This window comes from Setaria viridis, chromosome 7 (genome assembly GCF_005286985.2).
Source record: "Setaria viridis chromosome 7, Setaria_viridis_v4.0, whole genome shotgun sequence".
Taxonomy (NCBI): domain Eukaryota; kingdom Viridiplantae; phylum Streptophyta; class Magnoliopsida; order Poales; family Poaceae; genus Setaria; species Setaria viridis.
In genome coordinates, this window is record NC_048269.2 from 1,371,111 (window position 1) to 1,393,960 (window position 22,850).

At 42.1% G+C, this 22,850-nt stretch overlaps 2 protein-coding genes across 2 annotated transcripts; both read right to left on the reverse strand.

The window, feature by feature from the left end:
- Window positions 1–3,719: 3,719 nt before the first annotated feature.
- On the reverse strand, window positions 3,720–4,296 carry LOC117863650 (uncharacterized). The gene has a single exon (XM_034747456.2). It carries the CDS (start codon window positions 4,243–4,245, stop codon window positions 3,775–3,777), a length of 471 nt encoding a protein of 156 aa, XP_034603347.1. The 5' UTR covers window positions 4,246–4,296; the 3' UTR covers window positions 3,720–3,774.
- A 15,328-nt stretch (window positions 4,297–19,624) lies between these two features.
- Window positions 19,625–20,323, reverse strand: LOC117863651 (uncharacterized). The gene has a single exon (XM_034747457.2). The coding sequence runs from the start codon at window positions 20,286–20,288 to the stop codon at window positions 19,818–19,820; it is 471 nt and encodes a 156-aa protein (XP_034603348.1). The 5' UTR covers window positions 20,289–20,323; the 3' UTR covers window positions 19,625–19,817.
- Between the last annotated feature and the right edge of the window lie 2,527 nt (window positions 20,324–22,850).

Genomic DNA, 22,850 nt, shown 5'->3' on the forward strand with positions numbered 1-22,850 from the left:
TCTGTCTTGAGTAGTCGTAGTCGAGTCTCTAGTGTCCTAGGATGGAGTAGAGGTAGTTGTTTGAGTCGGTTAAGCTGTTATCGTGAGTAGCCACGGCCGGCCGAGGGAGTCGCCGCCCGTCGCCGTGGAGGGGAGGGCTCCAGCCATCTCCCGGGGAGCTGTTGCCGCGCACGGGGTCGTGTAGGTGTAGGAGTGGTGTTGCGACCTAGTCCCGCCGCTGGGAGGGCGCCGGCCGGCGAGCCGCGCCGCCCCCTGTCACGGGTGTGTTTTGGCGGGAGGTAGGAGAAGGCGCTGGGCGCTCGGGCCCGCGCGTCAGAGGAGAAAGAGGAGGGAGGAGGCAGGCCGGGGCGACGCGAGCGGTTGCTGGGCCGCGGCGCGTCGTAGAGGCCCAGTAGCGCGCGGGTCAGCTGAGCTCGGAAGGAGGCCGGAACGGCGCAGTCGCTGGTTGGACCGGCGCGTTGGAGGCCCAGTAGCAGCGCGCGCGCGGTCGGCGAGAATCGGAAAAAGAGGCCGGAGGCCCAGAGCAGTAGCGGGCCGGCATCGCGAAAAGAAAGGAAAAAGGAAGAGGGCCGTGGGCCGGTGTTGGACCGCAGAAAAAGTAAGAAAAAGAAAAATCGGCCCGCGGAGCCCGTCGGGAGGAAAGGATAAGGCCGGCGGGTAGAAGGAATAGGAAGAGTGGGGTCCGCGCCGTGGGGCCCAGTGGTTCGTGAGAGAGGGTAGAGAGTGGGTGAGTAAGAAAAGTATTCCGGGTGATTTTCTGGAAAAATTAGATTTCCTTTAGCGAAATAATTTGTTTAAATTCGTTTTACACCTTTTTAATCACAGAAATTTGTAGGAGTGTCCAAAATTAGTGAAACCAATTTTGTTAGGCTTATTTTATTTTCCTTTATGCAATAAAATTTTTACACCCTAGGAAAATAATAAAAATTCGGGTATTTATTTAATGCCTTCCTTTTTAAGGTAATTAAATAAATACTTAATATTTATAAAATGTATAAAATGTGAATAATTCTTTATCAATCACAAATAATTCTTAACCCATAGGAAATCAGATTTTCAAGTTAGGAAATAATTACCACTTTTTCTAAAAATAAAAGAAAAAGCTATAAGAGGGTTAAATAAGAAAAATAAAAGTGTAGATTAATCTTTTTAGATTTTTGTGTGTTGGCTTGCAACTTTATCATGAAGGAAAGTTGTATAGTCTATATTCAAAAAGTTTGCATTCTAACCCCTGCATGTATTTATGCCGTAGATCCCGAAGCACCGGAAGAAGATTTTTGGGAATTCTCAGAGGGACCTTCGGAATCTGAAGAAGTGTTTGAGTTTGTTCCCTATGAAGCAAATCCGTCAGCTTCTACTAATCTTTTTAACGAACAAGGCAAGCCCCGGTGCATTTATACCTATCTATTTTGGAGTCGTTATTTCATGTGACTAGTTGTAGGTTAATTGCTATATGTATGCACTAAGTCTAGGAGTTGATTGAAACCTATTCTTGTGTATGATCATGCCTTGATTTAAGGACATCTTTGCCACTTGTTCAAATCTTAGAAACTACCCAAGTCTAGAATTGCTTACTTGCTTACATGCTTGGTTTACCAACCTTAAGGAAACTCACATGGAGATCGGGCCAGACGTGGGGTCCCATGTGGGGTGCATCCCTGGGTCCGGGTAGTCGTATTCCAATCATTGACTTTGCTAATCGAGAGGTTGTTAATACGACCTGGACAGTCGTATAATGTTGGTGATCAGGATACTCTCCTGTAGGATGTAATTAGATCCGGATCGCCGCAATTCTCGGTTATGAATGCACTTGATCGCTGTTGAGCATCGTAGTATTAATTCAGAGTGTTTTTGGCATCACTGTGTGAAACATACTTACAACGGACAATACTACCAAACAACTCCACGAGGAGCGGTTTTTGGATTGGATGATTTTGGACAGTAGCATCCCACGAACCAAACACGCTATCTATACCCAACTATTGTCTTTGACCAGTATTACAAATAAAGTTTTGCTCCCGTAGTCCTCTCCATGAAAACTGTAAGAATCTGAAAGCGAACATTTAATAATTTTAATTAATTTCGTGACAATCCACCCAATTACCTCTGGTCCATATCCTTCCCCGTTCTGATGAGCATTTCACATTTTTGTTCTCCATCTTGTTGCGTTAGATTCATATCAACTTAAATTATGCATTAGAACAGATGTTGATCGTATTCTCTATTTTGTAATTTGTTGAAAATATTAATATGATTAAGTACTTATATACTTGCTTTTCTAATTAAAATCTAATTAGAGTTCAACTCCGCGTTTTCATAACTCATGTAAATTTGGTAAATGTTTATTTAAATAACTCTTCCAAATAAAAGTTAATTATAGATATACCTCGGCTTTTATAAATTAATCTTAGCTCAATTAATGCTTATTCAATTTGTTTTATAAAAAAAAGCTACACAAGTTATATCTTGAGTTTTCATAATTAAATGTTAATTTCACAAATGTAAACACAAATGTGTTTTTGAATTATATTTGGTTTGTTAAACCAGAATCATAAACCTATGCGCTTAAATGTTTACATATACTTAATTTTTAAATTAAATGTTTAATTTGCATAAATTGTACTTCACTGTTTATAAATAAAATTTGAGTAAGTTCTACACCGTATTTTCATATATATATATAACTTAATAAGGATGTTTCTCTAAAATATCTTTACATTATTTTCTTTATTAAAATATATCAAGCATGTAGGCCTTTCCCTTTCTTTTATAATTCAAATCTCTCGATAGCTTTACCTTTTCAATCTTAGTTCCGTGCGTTCGCATCGAGTCTTATCCTTTAGTACGTTCTTTTAAAGCTTTCTTTTGATTTGGTGTATTGCTCTTAGTTGTACTTGATTGTTTGCTTGTATGTTTGTGCTGGTGATTGTTTTGAGTAGAAGGATCGCTGTTTGAAAGATTTGAAGATGAAGAGCTGTAAGAAAGCAAGAGCTGAAGAGCGGTAAGATTAACTTTTCTTTGGAGAAAGGCAAGTGTTCCTAACCATCCTTGTATATCTATGCTTATTTTACAAGAATACCATGTATTAATTGGAACATGTAGCCACCATCCTTGAAAATCGTGCAACCACAAGGACTATATGGATCTGGTCTTGGCTAATTAATTAGAGACTCTAGAGACTCTAGTTTGGGGTAATCTTATCAAAAGGGCAAGAGGGGAGGCGTTGATGCGGTATAACCCGACTCTCAGTCTGATTACTTTGTAGAGAATCTATATTTATTTCTGCATAAATTGAGGGTTTGTTTTAATAAATTTTGTTCGAAACAATTTATCTATCGTCGATAGCATCCCGTTATATCCGATATTTCCGTTTATCACTAACCACCGATATTTTTTATTTATCGATAATGTACGTAAACCGTCCCAATTACTCTTATTCCTATTTGGCAACAATGTATTTTTCACGATTAACACTACTAATAATCATCTGTTGGGAACGATATGTAGAAGATGAAAGGTAGAGCTAGGGCAGCGAGTATTTTTCAAGAAGTACTGTAGAGAGCATGGAGGACTTGAGCAAGTGTAATAATCAGTGGACAACAAAAAATATGTTAATCCATCATTAAATCATTAAGCCACAATGTAGCACAAAATCGAAGTATTATTCACTCAAAATATATTCACCAGCACGTATGAGCCACGAATCAAAAGGCTGTGCATATACACAACACCAATCTTGGGCTCTTCCTGCTGCCGATCCATCATCCGAGCCTCTCAGCTGCAGCGTGGGCTCTGCGCAAAGGCGCTAACCGGGAACGACTGCGTGGACTTCTCAAGCTGGATGTTGAGCTGATCCCCGGCGCGTTGGACCTGGTTGAACCCCAGCCACGCGAATCCGGCCTGCACCCTCACGCCGGACACACGGCTGATGGATCCGGACTGGATGACCCCGGCTACACTACTGCCGTACCGAAAATGGAACCGCTTGCCGGCGACGGAGACGAAGAAGTTGCACTCGCGGGGGAGGGTAACCTCTAGGGCGCCGCCGTCGTGGAGCACGTACGACTGGACGCCTTGTGGGAGGAGGCCCCGTGGCAAGTTGTTCTGCTCCAGGACGTCGTACACTGTCGAGGCCGCCGCCGCAACTGTCCAGTTACTGGCTGAAGAAGTGGTTTCTAGGGAGGAAGCAGTAGCGTGGAGGATGGAAGCCAAGAGGACGACGAGGAGGAGATGCTGCTTGGCCATGGTGCTTCCTCTTGGATAGTAGTAAACAGTTACCACTTGTGTGTTTGGGCGCTGGGGTAATGACGGGAGAGGCACTGGAGTCGAGTATATATAGGAGTGCATACCCCTGAAGAATCTGATTTTAGTGACATTTATTTGTACGTAATTAATATTGCTCTAAAGACGTTCGCCTTCATGGTCAGGCGCCAGAGCGTTTTGCAGGAACCATTTTAGTATACAGTGATTATGAATCATAAAGCGAAATGCGTTGATGAAATGTTTCACACGTTCCAAGTTTTGCGAAATGCATTGATGAAATGTTGATTCGGAAAAATTAAGTCCAAATTAAATACCACATATTTGGATTTATTCTGGTGCATTGATTCTCTTATTCGCATGAAAGGATGGCTTTTGCGCATCCGGAGTGGAATATTAATACGGCCGAAACAAATGCAATTAAAATTTGATTCTCTCTGGAATGGCTAGCTGCTTGGTGACTAGTCGGCTGTATATACAATACAAGCGAGGCCATGCATCTTCGCATTACTAGATAACTCGGTATTAGTACCGGTTCGTAGAATGCATATCTCCCGAAAATGCATTCGGGATTAATCCGTCAAGATAAAAGGGGGGTCTTTTATCACGGGTCCTTCAACCGGGATATAAGACCATCCTTTAATCTCGGTTTGTAAAACCAACCGGGACTAACGAGGCTACCACGCTAGGTGGTGGACAGATCCCTACTGGGACTAAAGGTCGCCTCTTTAAGCACGGTTTGTAAAAGAAATCGGGACTAAAGTGCGTGCGTACAGCACCATGCAGGTATCTGCATGGCGCCTATAATTTCGTGCATATCTCATAGCACCATGCATACCTTTTTTATAATGAAATCAATTAACTGTTATTTAAAAGAATCAAATAATTATTTAAATGAATCAAACAAGTATTTATCCAAATACTATACAATTCTTAGCGTACTATATATATACAAATCTAATTAGTTAACATATTACATATATATATACAAACTAAATCAAACTATATATATCTGTAATGATCTTCCCATCAAGGTGCTGGGAGCGTCTAATTTTCGTCCATCATAATAAAAGTCTCCTTCTGAATTTACCACCTCGTTCACCAGGAATCCAATGAGACCTTCACATATTGCTGCTACTCTTTCCTTCTTCAAGAGTCCCAATTGAATATTCCACATCTGTAATTTGGATACATATATGTGAATTTTACACGAACAATTGTAGAAAATAAATAACTATTAATAGATTTATTTTACATACTTTAAATTTGTGCTCCGTGACCTTGCTGGTCTTGGGTCCCAATAAATTGTGCATGTGCTCACAGACATAGTAGCCACATAGATTATCATTCTCAGGTTCCTATCTTAAGCACTGTTGTGGGGAAAAATCATTAAGTTATTAAATATTCATGCTATAGAATGTACAAAATGTGCAGACTTCATACGTACCGGGAAGTCTGTTCTCCATGTAAGTTTTTCTATGAATTGACCTGATTTGACTGCCCTGATGAATTCTCTCCATGCTTTGCGGATTAAAATAATGAATGATATAGTGTTAGGTGAAAATTTAGGAAACAAAATTTTGTATAAAGATAGAGGTCCAGAATTATTACATGTCTAGCGTGTGTTGCACGTCTTGGTACACCTTCAGATCTCTCCTCAACGAATCGAAGACAGTGACATGACTTCGATCAATGTTAATAATAATGAGGATCCTGTGGGAGCTGCGTACGTAAATGTTCATATATATTAGAGGTAACTAACATTAATCAGGTAAGGAAAAAGAAAATAAATATACACAGTATACACACACTTACTTGAAGTTGTATGGAAGTAGTATGTGATCCTTTAATTTTTGTCTGTCTAAAGAATTGTATACTGCCAGCAACATTTTATCTGGAAAATCTCGTATCTGGGCTTGGTTCACTATGGATGGATCCATGAACCCAATATGGAGGTACGCTTCATGTCGGCACATCCGAATTCGCATCCTACATAAAATGGAAGACGAAGTTAATTAGTACGACAACGCATACACAAAAAAATGATATGAGCCAATATTTACATGTATATATAAACGGACACTTACAGAGTCCAGACGCTCATCAGAGAGATGTCTAGGGCACCATGATGGTACACTTCGTATATATCCTTGAATCGTAGCCACAGGACTGCCTCGCCTTCTCCGTGAAAATCTATTGGTTTTATCTTCAGGCCCAACATCTCCCTCTCATCGGCAGACAACTTCATGGACCATTGATGGAATTCGTACATCTTCGTTGATAGCTTCTTTAGCGAATCAGGGCTAACCATAGGCTTGCCTAGCTCAAAGGTCCATTTCGATTCACTTGGTGGTGCAGCTGGCAGCTCGACTTTTTTTCCTTTTTTTCTTCTCATCAACCTTTACTAATGCCCGTTCATAGTTCGATGGTAGTGGTTGACTCTTCTTGGCTTGTTCTTGCATCTTGATAAATTTATATAATTCTCTTCGATCTACTGGCGGTGGCTCCATCTCCCTTGCTTTTCTTAATTCCCTCTATTTCCTCAACCACTCACTAGCTTGCACGTGGATTTCGGTCCAGCGTTCCTCATGAGTCATTGCCTCCCAGCATTCCTCAGGAGTCACCTCAAGCTCATTTGTTTTCTTCTTACGCTTTCTTGGCTTGGGAGGCGGTAGTCGCCACTTCTTAAATGGTGCTCTTAGTCCCGGCGAAGGTGATCGTGGAGGGGTGTTGTTGTTGTCGTCGTCGCTCCAACCACCAGGATGTGGTGGAGATGGAGACCTTGATCATGGAGCAGGCTGCGGTGGAGATGATGGTCTGGATGTTTGAGGAGATGGTCGCTGTTGTGGATTTGTGAAGAGTGGTCTTGAGCTCTGAGGAGGTGCCTCCATGCTGGGGATGATGATGTAGTGTTTGCGCCATAGAATGACCCCGTGAACCACTTCTCCTAGTGTTGTTGACCCGTCGCCTGCTGGGAAGTCGAGCTCTAGGCCTTCCAATTGGCTATCAAAATGTACTATTCAAAATGTAATATAAAAAATGTAACATGCAAAATACAGTATACAACTATATTCCACAAACAACTAGAAGTAATTTACCAAATTTCTAAAATTAATTCGGGCCGGGGGACGGCCGGAGGTGGAGGTGGGCGCGTCGGCAATGAGGACGCGTGGCAATGACGTGGGAGGCGGCCAGCCGGCTTGCGACGAGGACGGCGGTCACGATGACAGGGACGGCTACGACGACGGGGAGGAGGTGGCACCGGTGTGCGATGAGGGGCACGCGCGGAGGTCACAGCGACGGGGATGGACGCGCCGCCGGTGGCGACGGGGACGGAGGAGGAGGCCGGCGATGATTGCGGGCGAAGATGATGGCGGCGGCAACGGAGACGGAGGAGGCCGGCGAATAGGATGGGCCGGTGGCAGCGATGGGGAGCGGTGATGGTAGAGGTAGGTGACGTGCGGGACGAGGATGACGAGTGAAAATTTCGCTAAGTGTTTGGCGGGAGGATTGTAGAAGACGCTATAACTTTTATACAGGACCCCCTTTTTATCGCGGTTTCTAACTTAAATCGGGATTAAAGCACATTTAATCTTAGTTTCTAATACAAACCGAGATAAAAGGTGAGGCCTTTTATCTCGGTTTATGATCAGCCGCGATAAAAGCCCCCCCCCTTTATTTCGGTTTATGATCAACCGGGATAAATAGGTACTTCCAAGCGGGAATCAAAAAGTCCCTTTTATCCCGGTTTTACTTTATAACTGGGATAAATGGGGGTCTTCTCCTGTTTTTCATCTCCCGACTGTTTCTTGGAAATTTATTCAATTTATGTTTTCAATGGATTTCAGGAAGCAAAAAATAAGATATTTACATATTTCAAACATGCAAACATATATTAAATTAGCAAGTTTGTTTACAATAAGTTTTAGCTAGTCATAAATTCTATACTATTTCTTTTTGCTTCTATTTGAAAATTTATTCTATTTATGTTTTCACTGGATTTCAAGAAGCGAAAAGTAAGAAATTTACATATTTCAAACATGCAAAAATATATTAAATTAGCAAGTTTGTTTAGAATAAGTTTTAACTGGTCATAAATTCTAGACTATTTCTTTTTGCTTCTATTTGGAAATTTATTCTCGCGCGGGTGGAACTTGCATCGGATCTCGCCGGGTTTCGCTGTATTTCATGAAGTAAAAATTAAAACTTTACATATTTCAGACATGCAAAAATATATTTAATTAGCAATTATATTTACAAAAAGTTTGAATGACTCATTAATTCTACACTAGTTATAGTACCTTCTTAAATAATTATTTTACTGCATCACTATCATCTATCTTTAATCCCAAAGGGCAAACAATACGTTTATCTTCATATGTTGTGGATGGCAATTCATTATTCTCGGGAAGAATCTTCATTATAATTTTCAACATTAGTATCGCAAACACAAATATTGCTGAAAGTTTATATAGAAATACATAAATTATTTAGCTCATATTTAATTTACAAATAACTAAACTATTAAAAAATTTAATATTTCCCACATAATTTACTTATTCTAAAAATAGCTAATTCCATACCTCTATCTGAAAAGTACTAAAATATGAAATTACACCTACAATCTATATGGCTAATTTATACATATACATCACATTGTAGCTCAAAAACATATATAAATATATAAATCCTCTACATGCTTAACAACAAACAAACTCATTTTTCTCCATCTCTAAAGTATAAAACAAAGCTTAATAACCCGTACGAACTCGTGAAAGAAGAAAAGTATGGGCGAAGTCGCCGACTTGAAAGTAAAGTACGAGGAAATAGTAGATTGTTGTATTGATTGATGTGTTGTTCACAGATCTCTAAAGATGGCTATTTATAGCCTGTTACAACCAATTTCCTAACCGACCTGGATCTATCTCTAATTTTAAACGAAAACAAATATTTACAAGTAGAACTCGTATCGGAGTTGGTTATTACACTCCTGCAGGCCAATCCCCCTTCATCTTCTCTTTTTGATCCACTTTAAGCCCATATTGGCCCAATTACTCCAGCCTTTCAATCGGCTGATCTCTACCAACTCTATCCATCAGAACACTATAGCGTCAATCAGCCGATCTCCAACTGTAGCACCAATCGGCCGATTCCCAATCGTGACCTTTTAACTTGCCGTATCGGCCAATCCTTTCCTCCTTAACGTCGATTCCTTACACGTCAAAATCTGGCATCAACAATAACAAATTGATTTTGTGCCAAATTCTTACTTTATGATTTGCTACAAAACATTTTATCTATGAAAGGATCGATCCATATTGTTAAAAATTATATTTAAAATAAATACATGATGTTTAATACATTGATAGCATTGAGGCTTTGATCAAGGAAGTTTATGAAAAAAATGTGCCAATTTGATAAAAGGCAATCAAATAATTGAAACCATGTTTAGTTGGTGATTTCGTTCTTGTTAGCTTCATTTAATTTCCATAAACCTTCTCAAGTAAGTTTTAAATGAACTGGAGATCGAATTGAAGGTTACGAATTAAAATCAAGCTAATAGAGCAGTACGTATCGTGGTTGATGTCGAACATTTTTGGTCGGTGTCTGCTAGGTGGATTACATTAAAAGAAAACCAGTGGCAGATCCAGGGGTTGGGGGGCTTTTGCCACCCAACAGGGTGCATCCTCATTGGAGCAGAGCTAGGGGATGAGAAAGACGAGGGGAGAAGAAGAAGAGAAGAGAGATGGGGTGGGGGGAAAGCAGAAAGAAGAGTTCATCCTCGTTGAGCTATGTCCTGGGTTCATTCCAGAAGAAAACTGAAGGATGGAGATAAACTTTATACTCGAATATAGTTTTTTATAAGATTTAGGCCCTGTTTGTTTGATTTTCTTAATAAGACTTTATACAAGTTGGATATGAATCTCCTGATAAAGATGACCTTGCCGATTAGGGAATGCAACTCAGTTTTATTCTGTGGGGACACGACCTTGTTGATAGCTGCTATGATTTTCCGGTTGACCTCTATCCCACGCTCATGAACCATGAATCCTAGAAATTGCCCGGCCGACACGCCGAATGCGCACTTGTTCAGGTTCATTTTCAAACCATGCTTCCTCGTGCACTCCAACACCTCTCGCAAATCGGCCAGATGTTCCTGATGTCCTTTTGACTTGACCACAACATCGTCGATGTAGATTTCCACCAGGACACCGATGAGTTTGTGGAAGATGTAATTCATGGCCCTTTGATATGTAGCGCCGGCGTTCTTTAATCCGAAAGTCATCACTACCACTCGAATAAACCGAGGTGGCCCGGACACTCGAAAGCCGTTTTCAAAATGTCCTCTTCGGCCATTAATATCTGATTATACCCAGCATTGCCATCCATAAAACTAATGACTTTATGTCCTGTGGCAGCATCTATCAACACGTCAGCTGTCGGCATTGGATATCCATCCATCGACGTAGCCTGATTAAGGTTTCTGAAATCAATGCACACGCACAGCTTTCCATTTTTCTTGTATACGGTACAATATTGGAGATCCACTCGGCATAACGGCACTGCTGAATAAATTTTGCTTCAATTAGCCTTGTAATTTTGGCCTTTATATCAGTTAGAATTTTAGGATTACGTCATCGTGCGGGTTGCTGATATGGCCGATATCCCGGCTTTATCGGTAACCGGTGTTCAGCAATGGACCAGTCTAAACCAGGCATCTCATGATATTCCCAGGCAAAATAATCCTTAAATTCTTTCAATAAATCTGTCAATTTACATTTATATTCTGGATCCAAGTTAGCACTAATGTACGTCGGCCTTGGTTTGGTGCCATCACCTAGATCTATCATCTCTAATGAATCGGCCGACGTAAACCCATGCCCCAGCTTCCCATCTTCTCGGACGAACTGATCCATCTATCTGAATCCTCGGAGCTAACTACTCGGATCGGCTGTAGGCCAAAATCGGACACTTTCAGAAAATCGGTGTCCCAAGTTCTTCCGGATATGCACTTGATGTGTTCGCGCTTCACTGTTGCGTGTCGGCTGCAACAACACTGTAGGCGGAATCGGCGGTGACTATCTCGATGTTGTCGCCGACCCATTGTACGAGGCATTGATGCATTGTAGACGGGACGCATCAATTTGCGTGTATCCAATCGCGACCGAGCAACATATTGTAGGACCCTTTGCCATTAATGATAAAGAAAGTAGTGGGAAGGGTCTTACTGCCGATGGTGAGGTCAACGCAAAGCGCCCCGCGGGCGGGAGACACGTTCCCTTCGAAGTCCTTGAGAATCATGTCCGTTTTGGTCAGATCCTCGTCACTTTTACCCAATTTTCGGAACATGGCGTACGGCATGATGTTGACTGCAACGCCTCCATCTACTAGTAGTCTGGTGATAGGTCGTCCATTGACGTACCCTTTGGGGAACAGCGCCTTAAGGTGTTGTCATTTTTCGTCTTCGGGTTTCTCAAAGGTGGCTGTCATTGGCTCCAAGCCAATTGTGCCATCTGTCCCTCCATCTCCGACGTGTCATACCAATTGGCGGGAGCCATGAACTCTATCAGCAAGATGAACACCATGCTGACGTCAGCTACCGATTCCTGGTTGCCGTCTTCTTCCTTGTCGTTTCTTTTGGGGCGCCAAACCCGAGGTCTATCATTTTTCTTATCCACCATCTGTTGCTGCTCTTCTTCCTGTTGTTCCTATTGGCGCAGATGTTGGATCCTTCGTTTTTGGGATTTGGTCAATCCATCAGGGCACCACCTGGGGTTCGCCGGTTTGGCCGGTGGTTTGGCACGCTCCCATTCTAGCTCCCGTCCTAGGGGATTTTCGTCTGACACGCGAGCATCGGCCATCTCTTCTAGTCGATCGTGTGCACTGACTCTGCCCCCTGGTCGGTCGTGCTGGTCGGTCCTGCCCCCCGGCCCATCGTATCGCTCACGTCTGTCCTTTGGCCGATCATATCAGTCACTTCTGCCCCCCAGCCGATCACGCACTGAAAGGCGCTGATCCTCTTGCTCGTGCCAGTTTCTGCTGATTGGCTCTGATCCTCTGTCCCTGGAGCGAGACCTTCTGAATGGACGATTGTTGCGATATGGACCGCTGCACTCTGGGCAATTATCGGCCGATGGCAACCTGAGGTTATTTTCCCAGCAATGGATGAAGAACGGGCATCGCTAATGATCTTCGTGTCGTCGCATCATTTCTTCGCGAAATCTTGAGCTTTGTTGTTGCTGTTGGTATTTGTTGAGCAAGAATTGGGAAGTGATGGGTTTGCACGGTCCATCCGATCCTTCGCCTTCATCGTCCATTCGTCGCTTTCCTTTGACATCTTCAACCGTATCCTGATTCCTGGGGTCCACAATGCCGCTCTTTGTAGCCGATTATGACGTCAGCACTTTGGTTTGAAGTGCGTTTCTTCCCGTATCAACCATGTTGGTGGGAAAAGGATGCTGATCAATCTTCATTGGCTTTGCTAGCTTCGTCAGGACTTCGAATTTGAGCCTGCCTTGCTTGGTGGCTGATTGTATCTGCTGTCGGAAGATCTTGCACTCGTTCATGTCGTGGGATGTGACGTTGTGCCATTTGCAATACTTCATCTTTTTTAGCTGCTCGGCCGATGGGATAGTATGATAGGGTGAGAGCTTGATCTGCCCTTCTTGGAGGAGTAGGTCGAAAATTTTGTCAGCCTTTGACGTGTCAAAACCGAACGCCTCTGGTTCCTTTTTCCCAAAAGGACATGATATCGGCTTCTTCCCCTTAACCCACTCTGCAAGGCCGATTTCCACCTCCTCTTCAGATTTAGATCCCTCCAGATATGCCACCTTCTTCTGAAAATTTCTTCGCTGATCAAAGGGGTGTACTTCCTGACCGGACAATCGGTGAACGATTTGACTCAGGCTTTCGAACTCCTGGAAGCATACTTCTCTTTGATGTGCGGTAGGAGACCTTGGAAGGCAATATCGGCCAGCTGCGCATCGGTCAGGACTAGGGTGTAGCACTTGTTTTGGACTTCTCTAAACCTCTGCACATAAGTGGACACTGGCTCATCGCTCCTTTGCCTGAGGCTGGTCAGATCTGAGAGCTTCATCTCATGCACTCCCGTGTAGAAGTACTTATGGAACTCCTTCTCCAAGTCAGCCCAAGTAACTATGGAGTTGGGTGGCAGCGTAGTGAACCACGAAAAAGCTGACCCGGACAGGGACGATGAGAATAGCCGCACGCGTAGAGCATCCTTTGTAGCCACTTCTCCACATTGGATGATGAATCTGTTCACGTGTTCCATAGTGCAGGTGTCATCGAGCCTCGAAAACTTGGTGAAGTCGGGAACTTTGTACCGATGGGGAAATGACAGTAGATCATAGGCGGGCGGGTATGGCGTTTTCTACGTGTAAGTCTGTACTTTTAGCTTTAAACCGAACTGTTCTTGGATCACCTCTGCTATCCTTGCCGTCCAGTCTACTTGCTGCTGATGAATTATTGGCTGGGGAGCCGGTATATGTTGGTGGATCGGCGGCGGGATGACCAGGTGATGAACAAAAGCGTGCGGCGGATTCTGTGGTAATGTGGCCGGCTGAGCGGTCAGCATCTGGTGGCGTAGCAAACCGGCCACCTCATTGTATAGTATCATCGGCGCCGCACCCCGGAGCGCCTTAGCAGTATCTGCCCCCGTGCCGATTTCTGACGTGGCAGGCTGATACTATGGAACCGTCGGCTGGACGGCCGATTGGAATGGTGCCTGGATCAGGGAGCTTTCGTAGCTGGCCGATTGATCTAGCACGGGTGCTGTCGACGGTGCCCCCCAAGGCACTGAGTTTTATGGCAATGATTGCGTAGATGAAATTTGAGGAGGCTGAGGTGGTGCTTGTGACTGGAAGCATGGCGCGCTGTTGTATCCTGGGTGCACTGGCGGCAAAGAAACACTGGGTCCTCCATGTTGGGTTTACATCGGCTGAGGAGCCGAGTGAGATGTGCTTGGAAAACTCCTGACTGGGGCCGTAATGGGTGGAGCGTATGCTGGCCCCTGATATCCTTGAGATACGCCATTGGCCAGGGAGCTGATGACGGCATTGTATACCGTGTTGGTTATCATCGCGGATTGGTTAATGAAAGCTTGGTAGACGGACTGCTGAACCATATCGGACATTTTGTCCAAATCCTTAGTGATGGTGATTTGACGGGGAGTTGGGAAAGGAGCTTTCTTGACGTTTTCCCCGCTCCTGGTACGACTGAAAGATTGTAGGCATGTTTTTCTCTATTGTTCCACTTGCTTTGCCAACTCTTCTTTCTGGTCATCCTTGAGGTTTGCTTTCGTCACTTCGATGACGCTGTCTTCAAAGATTTCGGTAGCTTTCGACATGGTAGAGGTTGAAATCATCCCACCGGGCGTGCCCAAAGTGTCTTGGCGCTAAAAAGTCAGCCGATTGACCCTTAGCGTTGGACACACGACCCGGGAGAATCTGCTTAACTCCTGTTCGGGTGATCGCCCTGGTGCGGTTCGCGCGGCATGCCAGCCAATCTGACCTGTTGATTGGCAAGGAGTAAAACGTGTCAAATTCCAGGAGTTGCGATCAGCTAAACTTTCGATCTCGAGGAGCGTATCAGCGAATCAGCTGATTTGCTATAAAAAGATAATCGGCTATGATACAGCCGACAACCACATAGCAATTATGAAGAAAACTACTAGAGTAATTCTAAATAACGCTACAAGAGCAATACTTGAAATAGATCTAATCGGCTATATATGAAAATAATAAATAAAGAATAACAATAATAAAGCCGATAGCTCAAACCTCAAGCTGGATAACTGGTGATAAAACTAGAACTACAGGTAAAACCTATAATCTAGTAAATATCGATAACTGGTGAATAAATCTAAATGAAATGACAGCGATGCGCCTGAAGTTAAAGCTTAGATATTACTCGATAAACAGAACTTACAGAATCGGCCGGAGATCGTGTCGATGCAGTCCTGCCAACCCGTACAAACTCGTGAAAGAAGAAAAGTATTGGCGAAATTGCCGACTTGAAAGTAAAGTACGAGGAAATAGTAGATTGTTGTATTGATTGATGTGTTGTTTACAGATCTCTAAAGAGGGCTATTTATAGCCTGTTACAACCAATTTCCTAACCGACCAGGATCTATCTCTAATTTTAAGCGAAAATGAATATTTACAAGTACAACTCGTATCGGAGTTGGTTATTACACTCCTGCGGGCCAATCCCCCTTCGTCTTCTCTTTCTGATGCACTTTAAGCCCATATTGGCCCAATTACTCCAGCCTTTCAATCGGCCGATCTCTACCAACTCTATCCATCAAAACACTGGAGCACCAATTGGCCGATCTCCAACTGTAGAACCAATCGGCCGATTCCCGATCATGACCTTTTAACTTGCCGTATCGGCCAATCCTTTCCTCCTTGACGCCGATTCCATACGTGTCAAAATCTGGTGTCAACAATAACAAATTGATTTTTTGCCAAATTATTACTTTATGATTTGCTACAAAACATCTTATCTATGAAAGGATCCATCCAGATTGTTAAAAATTATATTTAAAATAAATATATGATGTTTAGGACATTGATAGCATTGAGGCTTTGACCAAGGAAGTTTATGAAAGAAATGTGCCAATTTGATAAAAAGGCAATCAAATAATTGAAACCATTTTTAGTTGGTGATTTCGTTCTTGTTAGCTTCATTTAATTTCCATAAACCTTCTCAAGTAAGTTTTAATTGAACTGGAGATCGAATTGAAGGTTATGAATCAAAATCAAGCTAATAGAGCAGTACGTATCGTGGTTGATGTCGACCATTTTTGGTCGGTGTCTTCTAGGTGGCTTACATTAAAAGAAAACCAGTGGCGGATCCACGGGTTGGTGTGCTTCTGCAGCCCTACAGGGTGCATCCTCATTGGAGCATAGCTAGGGGATGAGAAAGACGAGGGGAGAAGAAGAAGAGAAGAGAGAAGGGGTGGCGGAAAAGCAGGAAGAAGAGTTCATCGTCGTTGAGCTATGTCATGGGTTCATTCTAGAAGAAAACTGTATAATGTTGAAGGATGGAGATAAACTTTATACTCAAATATAGTTCTTAACAAGATTTAGGCCTTGTTTGTTTGATTGTCTGGGGGCTTTTCAACCGCTAGCTTTTGGGATGTCCAAAACCAAACACCTCCAAAAGCTGGAACATGAAAAGCTCATGGCAGGAAGATTTTGGCTGATAGGTTTTGGAGCTACTGGGCTTTCAGAGGTCCCAATAGCCAAAGGACCAAAAGCGCCGAGAGGCTCAAACAAACAAACATCCCCTTATAACAAAAAATTGTTACCGCACAGAACATACATTACATGGACAAATGCTGGCACACAATTTTGCCTCTATAAGCACTATACCTTCTATAGAAGGAATCAGGAGATTTTGAGACTGACGAAGCCAAAACTAGCACCTCGCTATGGACAAACATGTTCTATAGCTAAGAATCACCGTTGTTCCCTAAAATGAAACCTAAAATATGTGCGAGTGCTCATGTCGAGCCCACAACTCAAACCAGGTGCCACGTTTCACACCTAATCTAGGTAACTAAGCTATGCTCTGTTTATAGCTATTATTATTACTATTGATTAACGTATACTACCTGATGGCAGAATTGTTTCGAATTTTCTGAGAAAGTTACTATGTTTTTTCTAGCACATCTCGTCAATAATGTGATCCTAAAAAACAAGTAATCTAACATGATTCCTTTATTTAATTTGCATTCATGTCTGGTTGGTGAAACAAAACCTGATTTTTTATGGAATATTAATTCGGTAACAATAATGAAACATGGCTAGCTGGTCACCATCATGCTATGGGCTAGTTTGGTAGGGCTGTACTTTTGACTGAAATGGTTCCAGCTGTGGATTCTTTGGTGGAGCAGTTTTTTTCGCACTAGCTTATCTAGTTCGAAAGACGTTACGTAAAATGGCTTCTCCTGATTATTTAAATGGATAAAATATGAAATGACCATAATAGCCATCTCTTTTTTCTCTTTTCTTCTTAGTTTTCTTTCCCATCTGTTTTCTCTCTCTCTCTTTATTTCCCATCCTCTCTTTCTTATCCATTCTATCCGACTCTTTCCCCTTCTCTTCTCCATCACTCCACCGCCTATGCCCGTGCCGCCATCGGTGTCTGCCCACCAGGCCCCATGTCGTCACCCACCACCCCAAGTGGCCCCCACCTCCTGCACCCCCGATCTTCTCGTTCTTGCCGTTGCCAGCTGCCCCTACCCTTGCCCCTGCCTCCCGTTGCTTGCTGTGTCGTGCCATCTTATGCCGCCCTTATCCTCCAGCCCTGCTACGTGATTGCCACCAGTACTCCTGGTTAGCCTGTCGCCGTCATCCGTTCTCACTTCCGTCTTTGCTTCTCTTGCTTTGCTCCACCTGCAGGTCCCTCCCATGGTAACGGATGGCAAAAATGGAAGGGTCGTGGGGTGGGCTCCGCCTCTGCCAATGGGCTCCTCTCAACGGGCTTTGGGAGGCTTATCCGCCGAAGCCGTCCACCCTGCTGCTGTTTGGTAGTAGTGCTTCGGGTGGAGTTGGTGGAGAAGCACCTCCCGCAGCAATGCAAAGGGGGCTATGTAAACACAACTCATCACCACCCATAATTCCTTAGAGTACTTTTGGCATCACTGCGTGAAACATACTTACAATGGACAATGCTGCCAAACAACTCCATGAGGAGCGGTTTTTGGATCGGATGATTTTTGACAGTAGCATACCACGAACCAAACACACTATTATCCTTTACTAGTATTACAAATAAAGTTTTGCTCCGGTACTCCTCTCCATGAAAACTATAAGAATCTCAAAGCAAACAATTAAAAATTTTAATTAATTTTGTGTCAATCCACCTGATTACCTCTGGTCCATATCCTTCCCCGTTCTGATCAGCATTTCACATTTTTGTTCTCCATCTTGTTGCGTTAGATTCATATCAATTAAATTACGCATTAGAAGCGATGTTGATCATATTCTCTATTTTGTAATTTGTCCAAAATATTAATATAATTAAGTACTTATATACTTGCTTTTCTAATTAAAATCTAATTAGAGTTCAACCCCGCATTTTCATAACTTATGTAAACTTGGTAAATGTTTATTTAAATAACTCTTCGAATTTAAAGTTAATTATAGGTATACCTCAACTTTTATAAATTAATCTTAGTTCAATTAATTCTTATTCAATTTGTTTTATGAATAAAAGCTACATAAGTTATATCTTGAGTTTTCATAATTAAATGTTAATTTCACAAATCTAAACACAAATGTGTTTTTGAATTAGATTTGGTTTGTTAAATCAGAATCATAAAGCTATGCGCTTAAATGTTTACATATACTTAATTTTCAAATTAAATGTTTAATTTGCATAAATTGTACTTCAATGTTTATAAATAAAATTTGAGTAAGTTCTACATCATATTTTCATATATAAATATAACTTGCTAAGGATGTTTCTCTAAAATATCTTTACATTATTTTCTTTATTAAAATATGTGAAGCATGTAGGCTTTTGCCTTTCTTTTATAATTCAAACCTCTCGATAGCTTTACCTTTTCAAACTTAGTTCCTTACGTTCGCATCGAGTCTTATCCTTTAGTGCGTTCTTTTAAAGCTTTCTTTTGATTTGGTGTATTGCTCTTAGTTGTACTTGATTGTTTGCTTGTATGTTTGTGCTGGTGATTATTTTGAGTAGAAGGATCGCTGTTTGAAAGATTTGAAGATGAAGAGCTTTAAGAGAGCAAGAGCTAAAGAGTGGTAAGATTAACTTTTCTTTGGAGAAAGACAAGTGTTCCTAACCATCCTTGTATCTATGCTTATTTTACAAGAATACCATGTATTAATTGGAACATGTAGCCACCATCCTTGAAAACCGTGCAACCACAAGGACTATATGGATCTGCTCTTATCTAATTTATTAGAGACTCTAGTTTGGGGTAATCTTATCAAAGGGCAAGAGGGGAGGCGTTGATGGGGTATAACCCGACTCTCAGTCTGATTAGTTTGTAGAGAATCTATATTTATTTCTGCATAAATTGAGGGTTTGTTTTAATAAATTTTGTCCGAAACAATTTATCTATCGACGATAGCATCCGTTATATCCGATATTTCCATTTATCACTAACCACCGATATTTTTTATTTATCGATAATGTACGTAAACCGTCACAATTACTCTTATTCCTATTTGGCAACAATATATTTTTCACAATTAATACTACTAATAAGTATCTGTTGGGAACGATGTGTAGAAGATGAAAGGTAGAGCTAGGGCAGCGAGTATTTTTCAAGAAGTACTCTAGAGAGCATGGAGGACTTGAGCAAGTGTAATAATCAGTGGACAACAAAAAATATGTTAATCCATCATTAAATCATTAAGCCACAATGTAGCACAAAATCGAAGTATTATTCACTCAAAATATATTCACCAGCACGTATGGGCCACGAATCAAAAGGCTGTGCATATACACAACACCAATCTTGGGCTCTTCCTGCTGCCGATCCATCATCCGAGCCTCTCTCAGCTGCAGCGTGGGCTCTGCGCAAAGGCGCTAACCGGGAACGACTGCGTGGACTTCTCAAGCTGGATGTTGAGCTGATCCCCGGCGCGTTGGACCTGGTTGAACCCCAGCCACGCGAATCCGGCCTGCACCCTCACGCCGGACACACGGCTGATGGATCCGGACTGGATGACCCCGGCTACACTACTGCCGTACCGAAAATGGAACCGCTTGCCGGCGACGGAGACGAAGAAGTTGCACTCGCGGGGGAGGGTAACCTCTAGGGCGCCGCCGTCGTGGAGCACGTACGACTGGACGCCTTGTGGGAGGAGGCCCCGTGGCAAGTTGTTCTGCTCCAGGACGTCGTACACTGTCGAGGCCGCCGCCGCAACTGTCCAGTTACTGGCTGAAGAAGTGGTTTCTAGGGAGGAAGCAGTAGCGTGGAGGATGGAAGCCAAGAGGACGACGAGGAGGAGATGCTGCTTGGCCATGGTGCTTCCTCTTGGATAGTAGTAAACAGTTACCACTTGTGTGTTTGGGCGCTGGGGTAATGACGGGAGAGGCACTGGAGTCGAGTATATATAGGAGTGCATACCCCTGAAGAATCTGATTTTAGTGACATTTATTTGTACGTAATTAATATTGCTCTAAAGACGTTCGCCTTCATGGTCAGGCGCCAGAGCGTTTTGCAGGAACCATTTTAGTATACAGTGATTATGAATCATAAAGCGAAATGCGTTGATGAAATGTTTCACACGTTCCAAGTTTTGCGAAATGCATTGATGAAATGTTGATTCGGAAAAATTAAGTCCAAATTAAATACCACATATTTGGATTCATTCTCTTATTCGCATGAAAGAATGGCCTTCGCGCAGAGACCCCGCTGCAACTGAGGATCCGATTGGTCAACAGCAGCTAGGAACCTACGGCCGTTCGATTCGTGTTGCAAGCATTTGTGCTGCTTGTCATGCATGTTTTTGTGCAAATCCTGCATACAACTTCCTATCATTTTGGAGTAAATAACAAATTGATTTTGTGCCAAATTATTACTGTATGATTTGCTACAAAACATTTTATCTATGAAAGGATCGATCCAGATTGTTAAAAATTATATTTAAAATAAATACATGATGTTTAAGACATTGATAGCATTGAGGCTTTGATCAAGGAAGTTTATAAAAAAAATGTGCCAATTTGATAAAAGGCAATCAAATAATTGAAACTATTTTTAGTTGGTGATTTCGTTCTTCTTAGCTTCGTTTAATTTCTATAAACCAAGTTTGGGCCGTTGCCAGCTGCCCGTACCCTTGCCCCTGCCTCCCGCTGCTTGCCGTGTCATGCCATCTTATGCCGCCCTTGTCCTCCAGCCCCGCTACGCGACTGCCACCGGTACTCTTGGTTAGCCTACCGCCGTCATCCGTTCTCACTTCCGTCTCCGCCTCTCTTACTTTGCTCCACCTGTAGGTCCCTCCAGGGTCGTGGGGACCAACATTTTTGGGCTCCGGCTCTGCACATGGGCTCCTCCTAGTGGGCTTTGGGAGGCTTATCCGCTGAAGCCGTCCACCCTCCTGCTGTTTGGTAGTAGCATCCCACGAACCAAACACGCTATCTATACACCACTATAGTCGTTGACCAGTATTACAAATAAAGTTTTGCTCCCGTAGTCCTCTCCATGAAAACTGTAAGAATCTCAAAATAAACAATTAATAATTTTAATTAATTTCATGTCAAACCACCTTATTACCTCTGGTCCATATCCTTCCCCGTTCTGATGAGCATTTCACATTTTTGTTCTCCATCTTGTTGCATTAGATTCATATCAACTTAAATTACGCATTAGAAGCGATGTTTATCATATTCTCTATTTTGTAATTTGTTCAAGATATTAATATGATTAAGTACTTATATACTTGCTTTTCTAATTAAAATCTAATTATAGTTCAACCCCGCATTTTCATAACTTATGTAAATTTGGTAACTGTTTATTTAAATAACTCTTCCAATTAAAAGTTAATTACAGATATACCTCAGCTTTTATAAATTAATCTTAGTTCAATTAATGCTTATTCAATTTGTTTTATAAATAAAAGCTACATAAGTTATATCTTGAGTTTTCATAATTAAATGTTAATTTCACAAATGTAAACACAAATGTGTTTTTGAATTATATTTGGTTTGTTAAACGAGAATCATAAAGCTATGCGCTTAAATGTTTACATATACTTAATTTTCAAATTAAATGTCTAATTTGCATAAATTGTACTTCAATGTTTATAAATAAAATTTGAGTAAGTTCTACATTGTACTTTCATATATAAATATAATTTGCTAAAGAAGTTTATAAAAAATGTGCCAATTTGATAACAGAAAATCAAATAATTGAAACCATGTTTAGTTGGTGATTTCGTTCTTCTTAGCTTTGTTTAATTTCAATAAACCTTCTCAAGTAAGTTTTAATTGAACTGGAGATCGAATCGAAGGTTAGGAATTAAAATGAAGCTAATAGTGCAGTACGTACCGTGGTTGGCGATGTGAAACATTTTTGGTCGGTGTCTTCTAGGTGGCTTACATTAAAAGAAAACCAGTGGCGGATCCAGGGGTTGGGGGCCTTCTAGCCACCTATAGGGTGCATCCTCGTTAAAGCAGAGCTAGGGGATGAGAAAGACGAGGGGAGAAGAAGAAGAGAAGAGAGAAGGGGTGGGGAAAAAGGAGGAAGAAGAGTTCATCCTCGTTGAGCTGTATCCTAGGTTCATCCCATAAGAAAATTGTATAATGTTGAAGGATGAAGATAAACTTTGTACTCGAATATAGTTCTTAATAAGATTTAGACCCTGTTTGTTTGATTTTCTGGGAGCTTTTCAACTGCTAACTTTTGGGATGTCCAAAACCAAACACCTCTAAAAGTTGGAAGCTGAAAAGCTCATGACAGGAAGATTTTGCCTTATAGGTTTTGGAGCCACTGGGCTTTTAGAGGTCCCAATAGCCAAAGGACCAAAAGCGCCGAGAGGCTCAAACAAACAAACAGCCCCTTATAATAAAAAATCTGTTACCGC